General features: G+C 47.8%; 1 protein-coding gene across 2 annotated transcripts in view; it reads left to right on the top strand.

Moving 5' to 3' along the window:
- The window catches only part of GAB3 (GRB2 associated binding protein 3), a 63369-nt gene that overhangs the window by 43029 nt on the left and 5130 nt on the right, over positions 1 to 15210 (top strand). Inside the window, exons 3-9 of one of the 2 annotated variants that reach the window (XM_039717508.1) lie at positions 5701 to 5914; positions 6333 to 6805; positions 9300 to 9352; positions 10416 to 10665; positions 11787 to 11868; positions 13473 to 13575; positions 14834 to 14947. In XM_039717508.1, coding sequence (XP_039573442.1) covers positions 5701 to 5914; positions 6333 to 6805; positions 9300 to 9352; positions 10416 to 10665; positions 11787 to 11868; positions 13473 to 13575; positions 14834 to 14947 — 1289 coding nt within the window. Of the gene's footprint in view, positions 1 to 5700; positions 5915 to 6332; positions 6806 to 9296; positions 9353 to 10415; positions 10666 to 11786; positions 11869 to 13472; positions 13576 to 14833; positions 14948 to 15210 lie in introns of both variants that reach the window. The other variant, XM_039717507.1, reaches the window with a different exon arrangement.

Raw genomic sequence — 15210 nt, 5'->3', positions numbered from 1 at the left:
TACATGTCCTGTATTTATTTAGTTAGGCTTAATGTAAGACACCTGTTCCAGGAAAGCATCCTGCACAACTCCCCTTTTCTCAGGCTTTGCTGGATGTGGAATGTGCACAGACTTGGGTGTATATGTCTGTACATAAATCAATGACAGAAATATTAAGCTGCCTTAGTCTGTTAATAAGAGAAAACAAAGAAAAGGCAGAGGACAGGAGTGTTAGAAGTGTGTGTATGGACTTAAGAGATGGTCCTGCCAGTGAAGCATCAAGGCAGCTCTGTTGCCAGGCCCTACACCTGTATATACTCAGCAGAATGAATTTCTTGAAAAGCTGCCAAGAATTAACCACTCCAAAATGGATGTAGCCAGTAATTAAAGTGGGGACCTGTACCATCATTAACTTACCTTTTAAATGAGACAATCAGGCTCAGATAACAGCAATTTGTCTTTCCCTTGACAATTCCAAGGGGCAGATACAGCAGCAATTTGAGAGTTTCAGAGGAAGTGAGTCAGAACGAAGCCTTCAATGTGATAAAAGGCAGTGCAGGAGTAGAAGAGGGGGCCATGGAGAGACACAAGCCCTGGGGAAGTAATGTGTATGGGGGTATCGTGTGTGGCCAGGCAGTTCATCCTTCCATGATCTTTGTGCTGCTGCTGTCTGCAAGTGCTGCATGGCCACACCAATACCAAGCAACTTGATAAGAAACAAAAGGCTATGGGAAAGGTTTTACTTTAATCTATCATGGTTCCTGGCATTGCTTAGCTGCCTTTTGAGTAGTGTCTTCTGAGGGAAATAGGAGTGGCAAAAACACTGCAGTTGTCCTGTTAAAATTTGATGTCTGTTCTTTTCCCATTCACTTCAGAAACCACCACGAAAACTTGCTGACAGATGATGTGTCAGTACAAGCTGCCCATGAATACAAATTTCAAAGAAGGTCTGGTAGGGATTGGAGTATACTGCCCTTTGGAGGTTGGCTGGAATTAGGGATATTCAGTAATATATTCAGTAATATCCCACCTTCCTACTGTTCTGCCTTTGTTGATACTGAGTTGTTGCTCTTGGATTGGTGTTTCTGGTGCAGGATTATTTTAGATATAGTTTTACTGATTACTCTGAAATTAAGGTAAACCTTTTCTATACAAAAGAGAAAAATAATTTTTGTCTCTCACTTGTGTAGGCAGCCTTCTCCTGGCACTGTGTGAGAATGTTCATGAGAGATGTGATCTGTGGCAGAGGAGCTAAGACAGTGGCAGTCCCAGACAGATGCATTTACACTGGGAAATGCCTTCTCTGTGTTGCTGGTGCAGAGCACTATGGCTTGTAAGACTTGCACATGGACAGTGCTCAGACTATTACACATTGGTGTTTCTCTCTGAGCAAACACTGCCAGTGTGGGCACTGATGGATGAGAAATGACAGCTCTTGCAGCAGCAGTTGGGAAAGCTGACACTCCAGCTGTCCAAGGCAGATATTACCCCCAAGAAGTTCAGCAGTGCCAAGCATTTGCTTTGATTCAGTACAGTCTGGCACCTGAACTTGCAGCCCTCATCAAGGATGGTGTGAGCTAAGCCTCCAGACATGCACTTACTGTGTCTCTAATGCCAAATAGCTCCTAAGAGCTTCTATTTATCCTGCAGCTCCTGCCAGTGAGCTCAGGTCTGGGGTGTATCCAGGTCAGGCTGCCAAGCACATCCAGATCGTCTGATTTAAATCTGCACAGCTCCAAAAATTGCACATCACATCTCAAACAGTTGCTAATTGCTTCAGCTTTTCAGGATCTCCTAAATTCTCCAAGAGCCTGTAGGTTTAAACAAATTACCCTTTAAAATTAACATTAGAGGAGAAAAGCCCTATTAAATGCCACATGCTTTTTTAACTTTAATGCTACTGCTTTAAAAAAATACTAGTCCCTGCTATGAGTCATATCACTCTTAATCTGTGCATCGCTGAGAATTTGCTGTGACTGCGGCCAAAACACAATCTGCTGCTTTCTCTGCTTAATGCCCAAAGTGTAGCCACAGGTTTATGCAGTGACTCAGTTTAAGGGCTGTCTTGTTGTTCCCAGTGAGTCCCTTCCAGCAGCAGAGGGTGGACAGCCAGCTCCCCACGGCAGAGGTGTTGGCAGCCAGATGCAGAGCAAAGTTACAAAAGCCGTGGCTCCTGTGAGCACAGCTCTGTAGTCAACAAGAGAGGGGACAGCTGAGAGGCAGAGATGACATGGCAGCTCCAGGCAGATGTCAGGAAGCACCTGGGAGGGCGGCTGTCAGGAAGGACTTGCAGCAGCACTCACACACTGCTGCCACCAGAAAGTGCTGCTGGCTGTGCTGGAAATGACAGGGGAGTTGGCACCTTTGGAGAGTCAGCTGGAGGAGAGAGGAAGAGGCCTTGCTCCTGGTTTTCCTACCCTATCTCAGCAAAATCCTGCTTCTCTCATTGGTGAAACCTCCCAATAGAGCCATCATTCCCCAGCCCCACAGGATCCATGGCCATGCAGGGGATTGGGAGGATGCTTGGCCTGAGTGTCTGGGGCAGGGGAGGGGATGAAATGAAGTGGCTGTGGGACACCAGGGGCACAGTTTGTCCCATGTGCAAGCTGAAGCCATGACTAATTGACACAATCCAATGTAACATCTTTTCATTGGAGAAACTAGTGGGAAGGTTGTTTAAGCAGTTTGATTAGGAAGCCTTACTATTATTATTTCTACCTCCTTGATATGTCAGTGCAGCCTTGGGGATGGTTGACGTGAGAAGAACAGCCCTATTCCACTGTGTCCCTGCCTGGCTGTTGCACCACAGCTGTTCTTGGGAGAGGGGCTGGGGTCTGTAGCAGAAGGGAAAAGCCCTCTGTTTCTCCAAGCAATGGCCCTTCACTGATGGGAGAGGTCACTGTGGAAGATGCTGTGCAGCCTCTGTGGTGGCTTTCTCCATAATTGCAGGGCAGAAATGTTTGGTGTTAGTATCCACCAAAGCAGTTATTTTGGCAGCTGAAGCCTCTTGCTCTCTCTGTGGCAAAGGGGATGGCAGGCACCAAACCTATTCTCTGCCTTCTCACTGTTGAAAGTAGCCATGCATAATTTATTCTGCCCAGCTGCTGTCGTGGTAGTTTTAATGCACCCGATTCGGTTACCAGCAGAGCTGGCAGGGACAGGAACAGTCTGTGAGGAGCTGGCTGCAGGTCCCTGAGCCCCTGAAGGTCAGGAAAGGGCAGGTCTGTGCTGTCCCCACCCCTCCCTCCTGCTCACAACCGTTGCCATGTGGTCTGCAGCTCACAGCCTTTCCTGATGGGATAATCCATGGCTAAACCCTGTGAGTACCAGATGGAGTTCAGGCCTGTTCGTTCTCTGTGTTAATAACTCAGAATGTCATTAATTTCTTTCTTATGCACTGTGGCAGTTTTAGTTGTTGGTTTGTTGAGGTTTTTTTTAATGTAGTCAGATGGTGAAGTGGACATGCTTTTCTGAGATCCCATGGGAGTTAGCCCAGTGTATGTTTGATCGTTGTCAGCTTGCAAGACAGCTCTGAGTCCTAGATTGAAAAGCAGAGTTACTGTCTGAGCCAGCACGATGAACAAAAGTTATTTTTCACATGGGAAGGCTGCAGCCCTCAGCTCTGCTTTGCAAATATGAAACCCTGTAAAAGCCATTTCTTCCAGATGATCACTGATGAAACCCTGCTGCTATAAGCACCTGCTCAAAATTAAAGCAAATCCTTTGCTTACACTTGAATTTATGCATGTTCTTTTATGCTTTGCTGGGGCCCACCACTGCCCAGATCTCTGAAGCTAACTGGAGGAAGCAACAGGGAGTCAATAATGGGAAGGAAAGAAGCAGCTCTCTCCCAGGTTGAAAGGGATGAGATGTAGGATAGTGCAGGGAGGGAAGATCAGCTGTTTTATTCTTCTGCTATCAGAAAGATGAGGGGTGAAACCTGCTGTGGCTGGTGGGATCCTGGATCACTGGAATCATAGACTATCCTCAGTTGGAAGGGACCTGCAAGGATCACCAAGCCAAACTCCTGGCCCTATACAGGATGGCCCCAAGAGTTGCACCATGTGCTGAGAGGTTTAGTTTGTGTTTGGTTATGTTGCTGTCTAACCACTCAAGCCTTGGCTGCCCTCTCCATCTCTCCTGGTCTGCTTGCATGTATACCCAGCACCTCCCAGGGCTGAGAAGTGACTGCAGCAGCCTGGTACAGTGCCCAGGCTTGTGCCTCTGTTCAGGCTGGGACTAGATTGGATCTGCTGGAGGGTCTCGGGACCTCACCACACAGTGCTGGATCTGGGGCACAGGACACATGCAGCTGGTCAGGGGCTGGTTCCCAGCATTTCCATCAAGGTCTGGTTATCAGCATTTGAGAAATCCACTATCTTGCTGCACTTTGAAGGCATATTAATTCTCAGTGTGGTTTTATCAGCAGTTGCTGGTTTCTTGTGTTTGTTTCTGCTGTGGGGTTTTCCATTTTGGAGAAGGGTTTGGCAGCTTTGACTCAGGCAATGCCTGAGCCAGAGAGTTGGGCATCCACTGCCAAGCCCTGCAGGTGCCAGGGACCCCGTGAGCACTGCCCCATCCCCACACAGCTCTGGTGAAGGAACTGCCATGCAGCAACCTGAAACTTCATTAGAAAAGTCATATTCCCCAACTGAGGACTTGTGCTCTTGGTGCTGCTGTTTGAGCTTGCTGCCAGGAGCAGCTGCTTTTGGGGAGTTGCTTTGTAAAGACACCCTTCCCACTCCACAGCTGCCTTTTTTGGGAGGTCTGGATTGCACTTGATTTTCTGAGTTGAAATGCCCCAAAAGCTTTGTTTAGCCTGATTCTGTGTGGGTCAGCCATCACTCCTTCCCTTCTCCCAGCTCTCCAGCAGGGACAGAGGCTGGAAGAGGAACAGAACCAGACTTCTCTGCTGCAAGGCAGTGCTCAGGCCAGATGGGTCTGAGTGTCTCACCCACACTGAAGGGTGGCCTTGGTGGTGTGAGCAGGCAGCCAGCTCTGGGCCAGCCCCACTGCCTGCAGCCCAGAGCCCCTCCTGTCCCACTGCCATCCCACTCTGTGCTGGGGACACCGGAGTGTTATGCCCAGAGAAGGTGTCACTGAGCTCAGGCTCCCCGTGCCTTGTGACCTCCAGAAAAATAGTGTCACTTTTCTCAGCAGAGCCAAGAAGCCTCCAGCTGGGCAGTTACAGCCACAGTACTGCTCCTGTGGTTTGGTGGCCAGCCGAGAGGGACATAAAAAGCTTGGAGAAAAGTTCAGAGCTTGTCTGGCTACTCCATGAGCTGGAAAGCTCAGCTTTGTCTGCTGCAATCTAGAAAGTGGCAAGAAACCAATCCCTTTCCTTGTCACCATTAATTTGAAGTATTGGAGATGAATAATTAATTATTTGCATTAGATATTAAAAAAATACTTGATAAGACAGGCTGCTGTGCCTCAGCTCTTTCTTCAGCAGCATCTGTTCTTCTTTGCTGGCTGCAGGAGGGAGAGGGGAACCCCAGAGCAAGGGGTCTGCACTTCCTGCAGCCTGGAGGACTTTGACAGCCTGGGCAGGGGGAGCAAAACCAGGCTGCCCTCTCCCCAGAACCAGTGTTTGCCTTGACTCACTGCTGCTGTGGCATAAAACATCCCTGGTGCAGAAGCAAGGTGGTGACAGCCAGGGCAGTCAGAGGGCCAGGGCGAGTCAGAGCTGTCCCTCAGCCGGGCCATCCGTGTCCATTGCAGGTTCTGTGGAGAGCCTGTCTCACACGACCTCGTCCCCACAGCCCTCGCCGGCCGCCTCCACGCACGCCTCCCGCATCGCCGACCCCTCCTTCTCAGTCGAGCACGCTGCTGCTGATGCTGCCGCCGAGGAGACCCCCAGCGAGTCTGGGTCTGTCTTCCTCCCTGACTACCTCTTCCTGTCCAACTGCGAGTCGGGCAAGCTCAGCCACAACAGGTGAGTCTGGGCTCTGCCTCGTCTGTCAGGCTGCAGCCCCCCTCTCTCTGTCCAGGCATGAAACTGGGGCACACAGCCCCAGGGAGCCCTGCTACTCAAGGCTGGCTCCCAAACACAACAGGGGACCACCAGCCTAATCCAATTTACAGGGTGCTTTTCATAGCCCAGATTAGTGATTGAGCATCATATAGTTGGTCCTGTCCCTTTCCAAGGTGGGTGGCTGAGGATCTGACACACAGCCTCCCCCCAGACACCTGCTGGTGCCCAAGGTGCTCCACAAAGTGCCCCAGCCTCCAGTCCAGCTCAGAGGGGAGGGACAGATCTTGTCCCAAACTGTGTCGTTGGGCTTTTTTGTTTGCTGTGTTCTTACAGCCAGGAGAAAAGGAAAGCTCGGGTTCTGACCTCTGTCTCCTTGCAGGTGTGACAGCTGGTCAAATTCAGACAGATCTCTGGAGCAAACATCATCAGACGATGTTTTTGTTGACTCCTTGCAATCCCAGCCCTCCTTGTACCTTGTACAGCCAACCAGCGCTGGCGCCGTGCACCAGGTCGGAGCCCCAGCGGCAAATCCCAGCATGGTGTCCAGGAACACAGACATTAGCGGGCCATCCAGTGACTTTTCCTCCTCTTCCCCACTGCTGGGGACGCCGCTGACACCGACGTTTCAGATGGACAAGGGCCAGAAGGCGCTGCCCTACGGCGTGACGCAGCTGGACGTGCTGTCCAACACGCCGCCGCCGCGGCCGCCCAAGCCCACACACTTCTCAGACAGGAGGGGAGAGGAGCTGGGCGCCCTGCAGAACGGGCACGCGGGCGTCTGCCGCGCTCAGGTCGCTCTGGTGCCCAGAAGGATCTCCTTGTCCAGCTTGGACAACATGAGGAACTGGAAAGGTGAGTGCACTTCCAAGAGCCAGCAAAGCAGCACCAGTGTGAGGGATGGAGCTGCCCACACGCACAGAGTGGTTATGACTTCCTGTTGTGCCTCTCTGTCCTCCCCTCTGTGAAGCCTTAGACCACCCAATGTAACACCAAGTGCTGCTTTCAAATGAACTGGCAACAGGATTCAGTCCCTTAGGTTTGCCCCTGCTGTGTAGAAGCCTCTCAGTATGTGTACAGATGGGCAGCAATTTGATCCCTTCAGGGTGCCTCATGCCTTGCTAATTTTCCCCCTTCCTTCTCAGAAGAGAAAGTAGTAGAAAAACAAAAATGAGAAGTCAGCCACTGAATTGGGCAATGCCAAACTCTGTTCATACAGGTCAAAATGTGGGCTTGCATGTGGGAAATGCCTCTGGAGCTGTGCTGCTTTGCTACACCCAGTCTGTTCTGTGAGAGCTGCGTGTCTTTTCACAGCTTAGAGTAAAGACCAGGAAGTCAGGGAGACGCTGGGGATGGGATGTAATCCTGGTTGAACCAGGGACTCTGCGTGTCCTTGAACAAATCCCGTTCTGTCCTTGCACTTCAGTCAGGGCAGTCTGAAAACCTGCTGCTGCAGAGCAAGGCAAGGCTGCAAAGCAAACTCTACTCTGAGCTGAGCTGGCTTTTCCGCTTGCTCCTGAAACAGCGTCATCACAAACAGGAATAACAGTCAAAACCCAGAACATCATGGTGTCAAAAAACCAGCATATGCAGGGTGAGAAGACTTTATTACATGGAGCCACAGAACAGAGGGAGGCAGCTGGAATACCTGGGTGGAAATCAACAAGTATATTGTAGTGATGTGAAAACCTTCCTTTTTGATGAGGAAAAAAGTGCAGGGTTTTAAGGGCAAGCATCCTTTAGACTCCTGCAGTTTGAATGACCAGACAATGTGCGGGGCTGTTAGATCTTGCTCTTAAAGCTCAGAAGCTAAAGCAAAGCATGGTTGTCAGTGTACAGACAATTCTTGGAAGGTTTCTAGAGAAACGCCCATCAGTGGAACTGCTGTTCTTAATTATCAGCTACATTTGGTTGCTCCCTGAGAGGTGCTGCTCTTGCTTCTGCGTGTGTGCTGCTCCAGTGAAGCTGGTTCATGATCCTCCAACCCAATTTACACCAAAACGTCTCTAAGAGGATTAAGTGGCCAAATGTCACGTTGTGCTGCTGTGCTGCAGGGTTGTCTCTGCCTGATGGGGGCAGCAATGAATTAATAAGTGCTGCCACTTTTTCTTACCCTAAGCGTAGCTGAAACCATTTGGAGGGTTAAACTCTGAATTAAAATGTGTTTAACAAGAAAGATCAGAAAAATAAAGAGGCAGGAAGCAGCAGTTCCTCACCAGCTTCCCCAGTGAGTGTTATAACTCAAGTGATTAACTTAATTTTTTGCCCTGCTAACCTGCAAAAGGTGCACAGATGTAATTAGCCCAGGGCGAAAGCAGCACGAGCTAGTGGAAGTGCCATGAAGGAGGATGAGCTGTGAGGCACCTGTATCCTGGCACCTGCCACAGCCTCAGTGTCTTTTTGCCATAATAAATAAATGTAGCTGTCCCAGGACAGTGACCGTGTCTATCTGAATATGTATCTGCACCAACAGAATTGCTTTGTTCTTGTTTAGCCTTTTTGGCTGGTACCACCAAAAATGCCCCCAGTTGCAGTACTGACATCTCTACCCTAAGAGCAGGGAATGGATTGACATGGTTGCAGGGATTTGAGGCATTCCCACAGAAAAGCCATTTTCTGCACAGAAAATCCCTTTTCAGAAAAGGAGGGTGGTTGTAAGCATCTCCCACAGCTGATCTTCTATGTGCTGAATGCTGGACTTCAGGGGTTTTTGGCTTTCTCTTGGAAAATAAAATTGACCTATACCAAGACCAAGGCCCACCTGCACAAGGAGACTGGTGATTGTCTCCATGGTCTGGCTGTTCATTCCTTGAGCCCCTTGCACCACATCAGCACTTCTGGATGACAAAGCAAAGAATTTTTCTCCATTAAGTTCCCCCATGCACCACTTTCTGTACAGTAACAATTGTTTCCCTGGCACCTTAAAAGGCTCCTAAATAAATATCCAAGAAATAATATTATCTATAATAGCCCCTTTTCATATAATTTCCCCAGTTTGACAGATGAGAAAACAGAACAAGTAGAGCAGAAGCTGCATTTAAATTTGTGCTTACTTGCTCCCACTCCAGCCTTTTTCCCCAACTGCTTGTCTTACAGGAAGCATAAGTTGCAGCTGGATTATACATGAACAGGTTCCTTGGTTTCATCATACTTAAAATAGATGTAATCACTCTTGAAATGCTGCTGAGTTGGATCTGGCCTTAAGTGTCATTGTATTTCCTCATTTAGGAGTTATGGAATCTTTATAAAACTCTAATTATTTTAGAGCCATATGTTTGACTCCAGAATTATCTCTGTAAGGTTGCACTGCCTTATCCCATTTTTAATCACTTTTTTCCCCTTGCAGCAGACACGGAAGGCAGTTCCCTAAGAAGTCGAGATAAGAGGCTTAGCTTGAATTTGGTAAGTACTCTGTTTGCACAAATTTAAAACACTGGCACAAACTTCAGAGTGAATCATTTGACATCCTGATACTCAATCATTCCTCTCCTCTGTTCAGCAGAAGAATTTAAAAAGTGGAAAAAGTGCCTAGCTTTGGGCAACTTCAGTGCTGGCTGCTTGGTGGCTTCAGTCAGCTTTTGAGAGAAGAGGGAGGGAGAGGCCTCAATAGTGAGCACCCCATTTTTAAAGCAGGTGAAGCTGGGTCTGTTATGACAAGGGTTCCCAGTAGCCTCAAGAATTAAACTGTTGACCAAGAACACCAGAGCAAATGGCTTATTCCTTGAAAAGAGGGTCTAAAGAAGCCTATCACTCTGTGGTCCTGAGGGATATCTCTTCTTTATGACATTGGAAAATGTCTGCTCTCACAGTGCCTGCGATTGAAGGCTCTCTCAGTCCACAGCTTCCTCCCTCAGCCTGTGACAGACACAGTTCTAAGCAGCACCATCTCACATCACATAGCCAGTCTTCAGCCTGGGGCTGGATGTTGTCTTCTGTGGGAGATCCTTTGCTCGTGGTGGGCAACTTTTATTTTTCTCCTTTTTGAAAGCTTTCAAGGGTTGTAGTCGCTCCCTCTCACCACTCAGCCAGCACTAACCTGCACTAAGTGATTTTCTAATGCTAATTCTCAGAGATCAGAAGTGAGTTGTAGGTCTGTGTCTGCGCTCTCAGCTTCCACGTTTTGCCAAAGTCTTGTTCATCAGGTGCTCTCCTTTCAGACTTTATTTTTTTGCATTCAGGATCCTCCCTCATTTTATAGGTCAGAATTACAGCTGCAAGAGGCAAGTGCAGCCTCGCTGAAGTTGGAGGATTTAACCAATAAAGTCACCAGTCAGTTTGGGTCTAGTTTCCAGCAGTTCTCGTGAAGCTCAGAGCTGGAGCGTTCATCTGAACTCGTGCCTTTGTCTCCTGTCCATCCCGTGCCTCTCGGAGCAGTCCTGGCTCGGCTCGGGTGTGTTCCCAGTCACAGCAGCCCCGGGCCGTGCACTGACGGAGCCCTTTCTCTCTCTCTCTGCTGTGCCCGCAGCCGTGCCGCTTCTCCCCGCTGTACTCTGCGGACAGCTCCGAGGACAGCTACGTGCCCATGCGCCCCAGCACCTCGCCCTCCGCGCCCGCCGCCGACTGCTCCCCCGACGGCTACATCCCCATGAGCCCCGGCTCCGCCACCTTCACCTTCCCCGCCGCCAGCACCGAAAAACTCACCAGCCCCTTGCCTGAGCTTCCCTCCGACGTGGAGCCCCCTCCGGTGAACCGGGACCTCAAGCCTCGTAGGAAGTGTAAGCCCAGAGCTAAAGGGCAAAGCCTGGGGGTCCTGATGGTGGGGACGCTGGTGACCTCCTTTGATGGTGTCCTTGGCATGTCTTAAAGCAATTCTCCCTCTAGAGGATGGGTTGAAATGCTGCGTGGGTGACTTACAGCACTGTAGCCTAGGATGTGCTTGCAGGGTGGTTTGTGAGTGGAGGAAGAGCTTCCACGGCTGCTTCTGCAGTCCCAGCCCAGGTGGCTGTGTAAGAACAGTGCCTGGCTTTCACTGTGACTGCAAACAGCCCAAGGGACCTAGCCCAGGAGAGACAGCAGACTAAATCCTCCACTCTGAGGTACATGTGCTCCTGTCTCACCAGCTCCCCAACCTGCCAGGAATGGGACATCCAAACACTCAAATACTCAAACTTGATGTGTTGGCTGTGGTTAAACCTTTGTTGGGTAGGCACTTGGTTTAATCAGGAATTTTCTGCAGATGCTTTTGCTGGTGGTAATTTTCCACTCCTGGTTTTCATGGCACGTCCAAAATCTGGATTGCACTTCTAGAGAATATACTGGGGACAAAATTCAGGTTTGAAGTGGAGAAATTGCCTAAACCTAGCCTATAATAAAGCTCTTAGGGTTGCAGGGCCACAGGGTTACTCAGAAATTGGTTCAGGCAGTGCTACTGTAAAGTGGGGACAGACATTTAGACCATTGCCATGAAGAAAAGCAAACTCATATCCTTTCTTAAAGGGTCTTGAGAATGGTGGGCACACGTACAGAGTGGTGACAGGGATGGCCCTGATCCCCATGTATAGGGCCTCTTTGTTTAGAACAGAATCCAAAACCTGTTATAACCCGTAGGCTGAACCAGCCTCTCCAAGACAGAATATGCAGAGCATATTTGGGGCAAGTGTATGTATCCTGGGTGGCCTTTGGTCTCTTTATGCCCACTGTATTTATTCTGTTATTTTAGGGTGATTGGAGGACTTTGCTTTCCAGCACTGACCAAAGAGGTCATTTGTTACTGATTTCCTTCTTGGTTATGTTCTGTGAAATACTCTGTTAGTTTCTTTCTGTTAATACAAAACTGCATTTTTCTAAACAGTCTGTACTGTACTGAAAACATAGTTCCTTTTGTTCTTTCTTACAGCACGACCACCTCCTCTGGACTTGAGGAACCTCTCCACAATCCGGGAGCACGCTGCCGTGACCAGGATGTGGACTGTGCCTTAGTAAGTCAACAAGAAACCTGCCATTCCAATCTTCTGAGCATTAGCATGGAATAGAGTTAAAAAAAACTTATCCCATCCTACAAGAAAGATACCTGGCAAAGCCCACAAACATAAATTCCCCAAGGTTCCTTTCAGTATCCACCAGGCTTTTGCTGTCTCTGAAAAGCAGGGCTCCCTTTCACAATGGGCAGCTCCACAGAATTCAGTGTTGTGATTTGAAGGTTCCTTTTAACCTGGAGCTGGTCTGCACTCTGGTGTGGCTGCTGCAATGGCTAAAAGCTTGGCATGCCTAAACTACGATAGAGCCATCTTTGCTTCTTAAAATAATTATAGCAAAGTAGAACCAGATGAGATAAAGAGCTCCCTGAATTTCTAGACTGGGTGCAGAATTCTGTAGTGCCACAAAGCAGTCCAGACTTGAACTTTTGGCATGACCTTTTGTCACTAGAAATTAGTCGTCGGTAAAATAAATGCTTTTGATCCCAAAGCCCAGGTGGTATGAACAGATTATACTGTTGGGCTCCAAGGGCAGCAGAAGACTCATCTTCAGGGAACTTGTGAGCAGGGGAGGACTTCAGCCTGCTGGCTGGGGGGATTTCGGCACAAAAAAAAAAAAGCAGCTGTGCTGAAGTGTGCATGCAAAAGCCAGAAATTCCATTCAACCTCCTCTGCACACCCCGAGCACTCCAGAAAATGTGGGGTTTTGCTGGCATGAGTGCCAGACAGGGCATTTCCACTCCCCCATTTCAGGCTGTCATGTGAAGGGCAAAAAAGACACAAGATGAGCAGTTTCTCATTTGCAGAGCCCTCTCTCACATCCAGTTCAAGGCTGGTTAAGCCCCTTGGCACTGCCTGTTAGGGAAAGCCAATTCCCTGCCTCCCAAGCACCCCTGCCAGAGCACTGAGGTTAATCAGTGCTGACACAGTGCAGAGTCCTGAAGGATAATGAGCTTAGAGTGAGTTTGCATGTTTTACACTAACAAAAATAAAAAAAGAAGTTATGCCTGAAACTAATGCAGCAAAAGGAATTATGCTGTTCATGCACAGAAGCCATCTAATTTCCCATTAACCAAGCCCCATTGTGCTTGCCTGTGGTAATTTATTCACCATGCACCTCTGAGTGTTGTGTTCATGGGAGAGATTTCCTTGTGCAAGAGCTGAGTCACAGCCATCTCCACAGCACGGGTGGCAGGTGTTGACACTGTGTGCAAAGCCAGACCGAGTTCCTTTGCATGTACCTCCAGCAGCTGATTAATTCACATCAGTCTTCAAAACATGGATACCTGCACAGCCAAGTAACTGCCCCTATCATTACCCAAATGAATGATAGCTCTGTGGCCCTTGGTAGAGAATTGCTTCAATGTTTTACAGTTTCTGTTGTACCAGATAGCAAACTTTCATAAATCCCAGAGAAAAAATCAACCAAATCAGTCAGCAATATAGCTGACTATTTCTAGAACTAAGGAGTGGCTTTGGACATCCTCTCCATAAAGGCTGCAGCCTTAGTGTGAGTTTATTCACCATATGGACTGTGTCAGGCTTTGGCTTCATTTCAGTGCATCTGTAAGATGCTTCCTTAACCTCTCCTGTGTTTTTCTTCATAGCAATCGAATGAGCTTTATCTCACCAGAAAGAGACAGTATTAATTCAGCAAGAATATTTGCCAATTCAGTTTCCGGAGAAGAGAAAGAAAGTTACATTCATATGGTAATGTCATTTTCACACAGCCATCCTTTGCTTTATTCTGCTCTGTTACATTGATGGAGAATGCAGAAGTTTGTTTTCTAAGAAAAAAAACGTTGAGGAGGTTTGTCCTTTGCCTTCTGGTTTGTTTCTTTCTTTTTTCAAATGATGAAATGGTTTTAAACCAAAGACACTGGGACCAATTTACAGAGAGATAAGGGAAGCCCTTTTCCTGCTCTGCAGAACTCAGCTGTTCGCCCACGAATGTTGCTGAACAGTTCCAAGAGATCACAGGGATCAGCCATATTTACATGAGAACTCATTAAGACAAAAGAAAATTAAATCTTTTCACCTTTTAAAAGTGTGCCTTGCAAAATCTCCTAGGAAATAACAGAAAGCCGTTAGTGCACTTCCTAAAGAAACACACCAAATATTGTGCAGAAACAGAACTCCTATTAAAGTCTCATTGCTTCTGCTTTGGCTGGTGGCACTAACCCCACTTCCCATCCCATGAAAGAAGAACATCTGGCTTTGTGGCTTCCTTTTTTTCATTTGCTCTTTAGCCATATCTTGCAAAAGACCAGAATCCTGTTTTACTTTGAATTTTAGGTGGAAATGGATCTCAAATCCATTCATCTGAGCCAATGTCTACAGATCTGCTCCATAGCCAAAGCCTGGTACCAGTAGCTATAAAAATATATTGCAAAACTGACCACAGTCTCCATTAACCATAGTTTCAAATTTTAACCAACATCTCTACCAGACTGAAATCTGCTCAAGAGGGCAGTACCAGTTGTAACCATTCCCTATTTGGTTTTTCTAGTCTAGGAAAACCTGACATATATTTGTGGTTATTTGTGATTTTATGAGAATTAATTTTCAGTTTCTAGATTTGAACTGAATTTTCACAATTTCTTCAAATTCACTGAATGACGATGTTTTAAGTGGGCACCTCTGCAAATCTGAGTGTTCTGAGGGCTTGGATTGAGAAGCTGGGCACAAGTTCTTCTTGATAAAACTGAGTGTAAATCAGCCTGTTTTGTTTGTTTTGCCAGAATTATCAGAAGAAAAAGGGTCTCATGGTTTCTTTATGCTATCCCACAATTATCAGTGTTATGCTGTGGTTAGTAACCAAATGCACCCTTGGCTTAGAAAATTATGTGGGCCCTGACTGTTCTCATTCACATTCTGCCAGGCAAATCTCCCAAATCCCAGTTGTGATCCTGTTTCCTTCTAGGATCATGTTTTTAGAGCATTAAAAGTTTTTCTTCTTTCCTGACAGGAACACAGACAGGCCACCTCTCCATACAGTGGTGCTTTTCCATGGACAAGGAAATCTAACCTTGATTACTTAGCACTGGATTTTAACTCTGCTTCCCCATCCCCTGTGCAGAAGGTATGAGTCATCTGAAAAACCCTGCAGCCTCCTGCCTTTTTGTCTGCTGGGAGGAAATCCAGACCCAGGATTGCATTCTGTTAGGTGCCCTGAGTGCCATGATGAAGCCAGTCGTGTTTCCAGCTGACTGTATTTGTGTCAGGCCCAAGATTGATAAGATAAAAGCATGATGAGGGTGCTGACAGGATGTCCTTAGTGTGGCTCATAGGGATGCTGCTAACACAAGCTTGGCACAGGGTATGACACTGCTCTGGGAAGTGCAG

The sequence above is a fragment of the Passer montanus genome, unplaced genomic scaffold (genome assembly GCF_014805655.1).
Source record: "Passer montanus isolate IOZ18808 unplaced genomic scaffold, ASM1480565v1 scaffold38, whole genome shotgun sequence".
In the NCBI taxonomy this organism is placed as follows: domain Eukaryota; kingdom Metazoa; phylum Chordata; class Aves; order Passeriformes; family Passeridae; genus Passer; species Passer montanus.
The sequence above is the reverse complement of the archived record's forward strand: the minus strand, read 5'-3'. Positions and strand labels throughout refer to the sequence as shown.